Source organism: Monopterus albus, unplaced genomic scaffold (assembly GCF_001952655.1).
Source record: "Monopterus albus unplaced genomic scaffold, M_albus_1.0 scaffold153.1, whole genome shotgun sequence".
In the NCBI taxonomy this organism is placed as follows: Eukaryota; Metazoa; Chordata; class Actinopteri; order Synbranchiformes; family Synbranchidae; genus Monopterus; species Monopterus albus.
Genome location: NW_018128033.1, coordinates 516,973 through 526,782, shown reverse-complemented (window position 1 = coordinate 526,782; position 9,810 = coordinate 516,973). Strand labels below are relative to the sequence as shown.

The 9,810-nt window shown below is 41.1% G+C and overlaps 1 protein-coding gene across 2 annotated transcripts in view; it reads left to right on the top strand.

Moving 5' to 3' along the window:
* LOC109968548 (neuropilin-2-like) overlaps nt 1–9,810 on the top strand; it is a 91,597-nt gene that overhangs the window by 66,165 nt on the left and 15,622 nt on the right. For both annotated transcript variants that reach the window (XM_020614891.1, XM_020614892.1), the window contains exons 12-15: nt 2,021–2,095; nt 3,022–3,186; nt 7,324–7,592; nt 7,832–7,928. In XM_020614891.1, coding sequence (XP_020470547.1) covers nt 2,021–2,095; nt 3,022–3,186; nt 7,324–7,592; nt 7,832–7,928 — 606 coding nt within the window. The remainder of the gene's footprint in view (nt 1–2,020; nt 2,096–3,021; nt 3,187–7,323; nt 7,593–7,831; nt 7,929–9,810) is intronic.

The window sequence follows — 9,810 nt, the reverse complement described above, 5'->3', positions numbered from 1 at the left end:
AAAGGGCACCAAATTAAAACAGCTTAATGTCAACAGCTGGGAGCTACTTATCCAATGTTAATATCTAATTTTGTGTGTGAATGGGTGTGTGAGAGGTACAGCGATATAAGGCCAATCTGGGCTTACATAACAGTCCTCCATATTTTCTCTGTCAGCAGACTGTGTAAACAACTCCAGAAAGTCACACACACACACCATACACATTAAAGGAATGTACTGTATGAACCTAGATGCTCCAGTAAACTAAAAGCTATAAGTACACACTAGTACACTAAATGAGACACACATACAGTACCTGTACACACACAGTTCACCATGCAAGTCATGGAAATGTCTAGAATAACCAAACAAGCAGTCAACATGTCGAGGTGTCCTTGAGCAAGACACTGAACCCCCAGTTGCTCCCGGTGATGTCACCGGTGTGTGAATGCGTGAGTGCTTGGGAGTGCGAATGGGTGAATGGCCGAATAATGTATGAAAGCGCTTTGAGTGTGCTGTAAAAAGCATAGAAAGGTACTGTACAAGTATAAGACCATTTACCAAAACCATTTAAACAGTGGCCTCTGATTTACTGAGCTGGTAGGTAGGAATATGGCACAGAGTAAAAGACAGACACACACAATCTTAGCAAAGAGAAAGAAAGTGTTGTGGGCAGGCAAGCAAAGGATGAGTACAAATCAAAATGTCCCTCAGAGAGAGACGACAAAGTGAGGGAGCGAAAGTTATAGAGAAGAAATCTTTGGTTGTGGTAAAACAGAAACAGCACTAGATAGGGTTTCGCTTGTGTGTGTGTGTGTGTATGGAAAGAGGTTTCTGTGGTGTTGGTAGCTTTGGTCAGATTTATTGTGACAAATAACAGAGAATGAGGAAGGAAAGAAGAAACAGAAAAACAAACCTTGAAATGAGTCAGAAAAAATAAGAGAATGACGTAGCTTCTGAGAATAAGATGGTGACAGGTTTGTGGTGTCAGCCTTGTGCCACGCAGCCCAGACAATCTTCTGTTCCTTTAAAACAACATATAGATAGACACCTAGACCACGTGCCATGTACTTACACTGATGTGCGGCCTTGTTTTCCTATACTTGTGGGAACCCAAAAAATGGGAGTGCACTGACAATGTAGGGACTTGCTGTCCTTGTGGGGCTCAGATGCAGGTCCCCAAAACATAAATTGTTGAATTCTAGGGAGACAACTTGGTTAAAGGTTAGAGTAAGGTTAAGGTTATAGGTAGGCAAGTAGTGGTCAGGGTTAAAGTTAGGGTAAGTTCCCCCAAAGTGGAATGGAAGTCAGTGTAAAGACCTGACAATGTACTGTAATTAACAAAAACAAAGATGTGTGTGTGTGAGAAAGAGCTTTGTAAAGCTTTGTAAGGAATCTTAACCAACAGGAGAAAACTGCTTATTAAGAAAAGAAGGTTATTTACTGGCATACCACACTGCTGACGTCCATATGTGTTTGTGTGTGTGTGTGTCTGTTTGATCTATCATACACTGGGTGCACGCTGCTGTGCACCAAGGTCAATTTGAGTGTAGCACCTATCATCATAGTGTTGTGTGTGTGTATTTGTGTTTGTGTGCCAAGCTGCAGCAGGTAAAATGGGTGGCACAGTCCTCGGCCGAGTACCAGCTCACTGCATCAGCTCACTTTGTCACCGCTTGAATCGTGACAAACCTCAGCCTTGGAAAGCGACAGCGGAGAGTGAACAAACATCATTAGTTACTGTACACATTTCTAAATCTTGCTTTGCTCGAGCATGACAGCCGCACTGTTAAAACGTTTTCCACTGTGCAGTGAAGCAGAACAAACTGATTATTTAAAAATGAAGAGCTTAGATTTGATTATTGTTAGCCCAGTATTTTCTCTACTTATTAGACAGAGTGCACTGGAGATTAAACTAAATTGTGCAAGATTAATCAGTGATGCTTGTACTGTACTAAATATAACTAATATATGTGTTATTCTGTTCTCTGATGCCATCCCATTCTTTTCTACTCTAACTTTTGGTGCTTTTTGTTGACAGAAACCAGCACTGTACCTGACATCGTGTCCCCCACCCTGCCCAGAGCGGAGCAGACAACTGCTGCAATGAGACCTGGTAAACACATACACACACTTAGTTCAACCACGCTTACAAAAACACTTATTCTGTACAGTCACTCATGCAGATTTCTTGCAAGTGAGTAAGCATTTATTTTCTCCATTTCTCATCCACACACACTTATGTGCACAGTTGCATTCTTAAGGTCAAACTCGTGATGTCAGCGTGCACCACAGGGCCTCTGGGCTTTGAAGTTTGTTAAAGTCAAGAGTCCTACAGGAAGCTCTGTTTGAGTGAAAATAAGCTGTCACTGCCGCAGGATATTGCCTCCTCACACACACACACACACACACACACTGGGAATATGCTTTCACAGCTATAGGTCAGCGACTGTCAGGCAAGTAGCCCCACTGCAGTTTATGTACAATGAGGTTAGTTAGTTGTAGGAGGTCCTTGTTGATCCATTTTGTTGCTGCATATGTGAATGCAGTGATTTCAGCTGAATACAGCGCCAGGTGCATTCTTTCCCCTACGTGCCATTGCCTGCACTGCTTTGTTTCCTGTCCACTTACTGTCTATATCTGTGTTTTTGTCAGTGCACGCTTTCTTTTACTCTCTTCACTGATTCCTCTGTTCAGCCCATTCTCTCTCCACATAATCACTCAAATTATTTGTATATTTGTATTCAGTGGGACCTATTGAGATGTCATATTACATGAGCATTACTGCCAAATCACCTAAACCCCAGTGGGGATCGTTCTTAAAGCATGAGCCACCTAAAGAGGAGCCATGCAGCTATTGTGCCATCAAGTGTCATAAAAGAATCATAAGAAACTGAGGGGAAAGGCTTAAATTTGACATTCAAAGTTCTGGAAACAAATGTGGAAATAATAATCTGTTATATTTACTTGAAGTCAAAACACATCCATTATCAAATATTTTTATTCACAATCTATTGTATGTCTCTCTTTCTCATCCCGCAGCCACCACCCCGTCATTGTCTGCTGTATGCGACTTTGAGCAGAGCTTGTGCGGCTGGTCAGCTGATCCCCAGTCAGGCGTGAGCTGGTCCCTGCACACAGCCAGCAGCAGTTCAGCTGGACAGGACACACAGGGACCCAGGCAGGATCTGGCACTGGGGTCAGACAGTGAGTACTGATTTGTTGGCAGCCCCATACAAAACTAAACTTACAGGCCTTATACAGCACACACCTTTTATAATAAGGCCATTTGTTAAATGTTGTTCTCTTTCAACTGTTAGAGTCTAAGAACATAAATAATAAGATTAGCATCATACTACCATGTTTTATACTTATACTAGGAATTTTCATACACCTGAAACATGGCCTTTATTTTTCTTTTTTGCTTTATTTATTATTAAACAGGAAAACCTTACAACTATCAAACATCCCAACTCCAGCTCTGTCTCTATCCTGTCAACTGTTTGGATCTTTTACCAGTGAGATGATTTCTGGGCAGGTCTTCTCCTCTATCCAAACATTCAAACGTTCTGAAAACCTTTAGTGGCCATTAGAACTACATTCAGCTCTTATATGTCTGGGCATGTGTTTTCTTTTGGTGACATACAGTATTGTATTTTTTTAAACAAACAAGAAAGCATCATCATGTTGGGATGTTTGACCTTGTTCAGCACAAAAAGCTTTTTAGGAGCCAAACAGTTGTCCTCTGGTGGAATATTACAGATCCCGGTGCTGCAAGGAACCACTGACAGCATGACGCAGCCACCACCATTCTCATTTGCAAAATGTCTGTACAGCTTAATTTGAGTTTTTAACCATTTTAGGTTTTTAATTTCAACAACAAATGTCTTTCTGTTTTGAATCCTCATCATCATTTCATCTCTCCTCGTTAGTCTTTTTCATTACATCCTTCCTCCAGTCATCTGCTCTTTTTCACTTCATACTCCAGTGTATGATTCATGTATTTTCATGTCAGTTCCACTTCCATCCTCTCACTCCATCACTCTGATCACCTCTTTTCCTCCTCACTGTCCTGTCTCTTGTTTCCCTCGGTGGTACTTGCCTTTTTCCACATCCGTCGGTCTTTGATAAGACAGCAGGAGGATAACCAAGACAGTTTTATCCATTACATACACATATTCACTGCCTTACTTGTCCTCTTCACTCACTCTTTCTCACACACACACAAACACACGCTCTTTCTGTACTGTACTTACGTATGCATCCTTAAGGCATGCACACATCGCCCAGAGCAGTCAGATAAGTCAGATGATGGCTTTGACAGAAGTGCTGCCTTTGCTCTCTAGCTCTCCCCGAGGCCCCCTTTGACAGAAGTGCTGCCTTTGCTCTCCAGCTCTCCCTGAGGCCCCACATACACACACACACCTACACACACTACTCAAGGTGGATCTGTCCGTGTATTAAACACTCAAGGTGTGTGTTTGTTTCCAGTGCATAGACATACACACATGACCTTGCCACACAGCAAGGTTTCCTCTCTATCTATTGAAGCTATCCATGGTTGACTGAGCAGCTTGTTCATAAACAGACAGGGCCGTGACACAGGGCAAGGCTCTATATCACACTGCAGCACAAGCGTGTGATGTATACAGTATGTGTGTGTGTCTGCAAACACATTCGTGTATGCAAGTGTAAGCATGCATCCTTATGAGTGTGTGTTTTTGCATGTGTGTAATTGACTTAGCAACACTTGTCTCCATGTTAGACAGCAACATGACGTTAAGTCTTGTTGTACAGCGACATTAGTGTGCACCCCGTCTGGAAGCTGTCTCCATATGCAAATCAAATCCACAGCCCTTGTCGCTGAAAGCCCTTTTTCGGGTATTACAGTAAAAAAGAATATCTGACCCAAACTGAGTTCATAAGTTTTTCTTATGGTTTCTGATGCGTCGAGAATGAAATTCTCCATCATCAGAAGAAACCTTTCACACACATTGTTGCAGGAGATGGTTTAGTTATTGATAAGGAGGCAAAAGGAAAAATAAGCAGGGTAAAAAGAGACGGCACAATATTGATAATATATCAATATCAAGCTGTCTTGATGTGATTCATAAGGTTTTATTAAGGTATAAATCATAAGCCACTGTTTTGCTTCATTTAAGCATTTATCAGTTTTTAAAATTTTATGCTGTATTAAATTCAAAAAGTTAACATTAATGATGTAGACTATAAACACACCAGTTCAAATGCACTCTAGTACCTTTTGCCCGTTTGGTTTAGTGTGATGGACCGGCATGAACGTTGTCATTCACCGCGCTGAGACTGCTGGGAAAGGTCAGTATGCAAACGACCGCACATCTATTATGTCGACATGATTTCAGAGGAGACAGTTTTGAGCCACAGTTTGGAAGCAGAATATATCATTCAGCATGACAATGAAGGCAACTCAGTTCAAGATAAACTTCACTGAAACAAATAGGCCCTATTTTCTTTTTTGTAGTGAATAAGAGTAAAGATTGGCACAAATCACTGTTGACACGTTAACAAAAACACACACATGCAGTTTACCTCTATTCTCAAACTTAGAATGGATGCACACACATACAGTAGAAAGAAAATGCAAATACTGTGTCTACCCACATGCAAAATGATTAACTACACACAAGGCACCTCGAAATAAACACACAATGACGGACAGATGACTTTGCACACAAATGCACAGATATAAAGATAAACAAAGACACCTACAAATGAAATGACACTGATGCAAACAGACACCAACACACATCTCGTTCCCTCAAAGCCAGCTCTACATCCCTGCCTTTCCCTCCCATGGAGACCTGATAATTAATTCCCTCCCTTTGCATGTTCACCAAGATCAAACGTAGAGATTCAGAAAAACACTGCAACTTTCTCTAACTTTACTTAATGAGCAACAGTAATTTAGGTCCCTGTTTTTAATGCCTTGAAGTGAAGAAACAGTTACCTCAACCCAAATCCATTATTCATTAATGTGATGAGCTGCGAAATCTGTCAAAGAACTTTTCTGTTTTAGCTGAAGGAGGGAGAAGAAGTAGATAGATAGATAGATAGATAGATAGATAGATAGATAGATAGACTACCAGTCAAACGTTTGAACACATTTATTCATTTCAATGGCAAAGTTTGCCTGGTAGCGCAGGTATTTTTGGTCTATGCCATTAGATAGATAGATAGATAGACTACCAGTTAAACGTTTGAACACATTTATTCACTTCAATGGCAAAGTTTGGCTGGTAGTGCAGGTATTTTTGCTCTGTGCCAATTCTTCTTGATTTATAACCTACTGTCTATATTTGCTTTCTACTCTTCTTTTGTCTCTTTGCCCTCTCGTCTTTCTCTCTTTGTCTCCATGTGAGGTGTCACACACAGCGTAGGTTTGTCGATAAAAAGACTATTTGGAGCTCTAGTGAAGCTTTTACTCTCTGGCCATAATAGACAAACAGCCAAACACAGCAGCAGGCTAATGATTATGGTCCTGTCTGGGGGTGTGGAGAACACCATAGTACTGTCTTTCTCTCTCTCTCACTTACTCTCTCTTTCTCTTACCTGCCATGTTTGCTCACTCGTTCACTCACTCACCCCTGACCTCCATTTACCTCTTTTGCTATCTGCCCATCTTTCTACTCATTCTTTGGGCTGAAATGAGAGAAAGGAAGTGAATTAGATACAAAAAAATGCATAGAGTGAGTGTGTGGAAGGATATGCCAACATATACATGAGTGTGTGGAAGGATATGCCAACATAATATACGCACACAAAGATAAACTATGCACAAGCATTGTGACTGTATTGGTATGATGGTTGTGCTGACTAAGTAGCAGAAACAGGGAGAGCAACAGAATGAGTTGTCAGCACTCAGAATGATTATGGCTGTTTAGCAGTCGTGTGTGCGTGTGTACTCAATACATGTGTGTGCATTGTAGCCACAGCCATTAGAGGCCAGGATGAAATGGCTGTCTCATTTGTGGTTAAGCCACATACCACGGAATGATGGTGGTAATGCCTTCAACTCTACACAACCACATCCCACTGCATTACTGTGTCATGCTGTATGTTGGGTCCATTTCACTGGCAAGGAGCAAGGAGTGAATATGCAGCAGGACTATCACAAATCATTAAATCCATTAAATGAGTAAAATACAGATAACAAAGCGAGAACCATATATTCTGCATCATGCTTATCTTCCGGTGCTAAAAAGCATGGCTATTTATCATCGGTCCAAAATACATGTCCAGCATATCACTGATCACTTGGCAATACACTAATGTAACACCACTTTTATGTCTGTCCCTTTTTTCCAGATTTCTCAGGGAACTACCTCCACCTGGATGCAGGCTCCCACACCCAACGCAAGCGAGCCCGGCTGCTGAGCCCCGAGGTGGCGCCAGAGCGAGGCCCTCTTTGCCTCCTTTTCTACTACCAGCTCCAGGGGGAGGCACAGGGCAGCCTGAGGGTCCTGCTGAGGGATAGTGACCAGGAGGAGACACTGCTGTGGGTGCTTAAAGGAGACCAGGGTCCCCAGTGGAGGGAGGGCCGTACCATCATACCTCAAAGCCCCAAAGAGTATCAGGTAAGCATTGCTGCATATATGGTACTACTTGTATAACTTTGGTGCACATAAGCAGTGAAATATGTGGAGTATGAAGTTAAAACTAATGCAAATATATATATATAATCCTGAAATGATAGGTGAACACTCTTTTTTAAATATTATTGTTCTTTTTTTGTGGCTGCACCTCAGATTTTAACCACTGTGTGTTTTAAAGACAGACGCTAACACACTCTCCTCTCTCTTCTTTTCTCATGTAGGTGGTGTTTGAAGGCTTCTTTGACCACCCAACTAGAGGCCACATCAAAATTGATAACATCCATATGAGCAACAGCATCGAGTTAGAGCACTGTACACGTAAGTCCTATAATCCGTGTGTTTACCTGTCGGCCCGTGCATTAATATGTCAGTCTGCCAGTCTCTGCCTATCTGATTATTTCACACCTTTACACCAGAATATTTATGTTTCCACCAAAAACCATGTGAGAGAGAGAGAAAAAATGATGTTTCTCATTAAAACACACACTGTAAAATATATACGTATATGAAGAAAGTAGGCCACAAATGGCCTTTGGGTATGGATTTTAATCTACCTTTCATTATATCTCTTCCTTCTCCAGCTCCTTCTCCTATACCAACCCACTCTACCATTTCATTATTCTTTGCATTTTTCTCACTCTCCCTCTGTCTCACTTTCTTTTGCTTAGCATCACCATCCACTTAGTCCTGATGGGCCATCAAGCATAAACAAGTTTGTGTTTGTGCATGATTACTGGAGAAAGCAACAAGTAGCCTAATTGTTCTGCAGAATGCTTGAGAGACACTGTCTGTCTCTGACCTGTATCTGACCAGCAACACAACTATTAGTAACGATTAGCTTTTAACCATTAAGGTCATTTTGTTATTAATAGAAAGATGCAGACTTGCATGTAGGTACGTACTAGATGTATATGTACCGACTAGATGAAGTATAGAGTTGAGCATTGGTTCATGCAGCACAGCAGGACAGTGAGAGTTAACCTGATGTGAGCACATACTCACATACAGAAGCACACACTAATATATAATGACATGTTAAAACCCACCGCAGCTGTTTTACATTCCTTACCATGACAGATAAAGATACACACAATAGTAAACTGGTATATTTTCTTTTTTTGTGTCCAATATGATATACTGTATCTCAGTTGCCACTTTTTCTTCTCCAAATTGTGCAATTGGTGCTTCTTGCTATCGCATATAGCCATGCTAAATATTACATTTATCATCCAGAGGCTGCAATCACAGGTCAAAACAGGACTAATTTACTCACTGGCTGTGAGGAGTTTTGCTGGGATGACACATTCTGCTCTTACTTCTTTCACTTCTCCCAGCACCATTGTCTCTTTATAGTTTGTTCTTGTTATTCCATCATACCCTCGCTCAGCCCGTATCTTCCTGCACTGCTGCGACTTCCATCTTCTTTCCCCATTTTGCTTTCATAACAGATGTCACAACCTCCAGCAAATAATAAACAGCAGTACATTTTTAGTCCCTGTTCCATGACCCTTTAACTTTCTTCCACCCTTCCTTCCTATTCCTTCATTTTTCCTCTCTTCACCCTGTCACTCACTCCCTTTTCACTCCATTTCCATTCATGCCCTTTATCATGTCTCACCTTAAAAAAAGAGAGAAAAACAATGAGAATAGAAAGCCAATAAAATGTAGAGCAATCACAGGAAAGAGAAGGACCGAATGACAAAGGAGAAAGTGAGAAATAACAGAGAGCGAGAGACACGTTCAGGGAGGACGCATTTCCTCTCTACATAACCTGCCAGCCCACTCTTTTGTCTTCCCCTTTTTATCTTCTCTCCATTTTGTAAAACTTACTGTCATCCAGGGACATTTATTAGCCTTTCGACTCCTATGCCATCTTATAATTCAACAACTCTTTATAGGTTTTCTAAAAAAGGGAGTGAAAAAACGCCTTAGAAAAGGTGCAGTGTGCTACAAGTTTCCAATTCAGCTGCATTAAAGTGCATTTGCATTAACAGCCATTAGAGACATAGTTGTACACTACTATGCCACAGTATACTGAAATTGAGTAAATCTTAAAGCTGATGCATTGTATTTTTTATTGTAGAGGGCTACTATACAACTGAATGAATACATTTAGTAATAAAAATGTATCCTAGAGAGAAACAAGTTATTCACATACTGAGTGTGAGTCATCTAAATGTTTAGCACCAAATGAGATTTA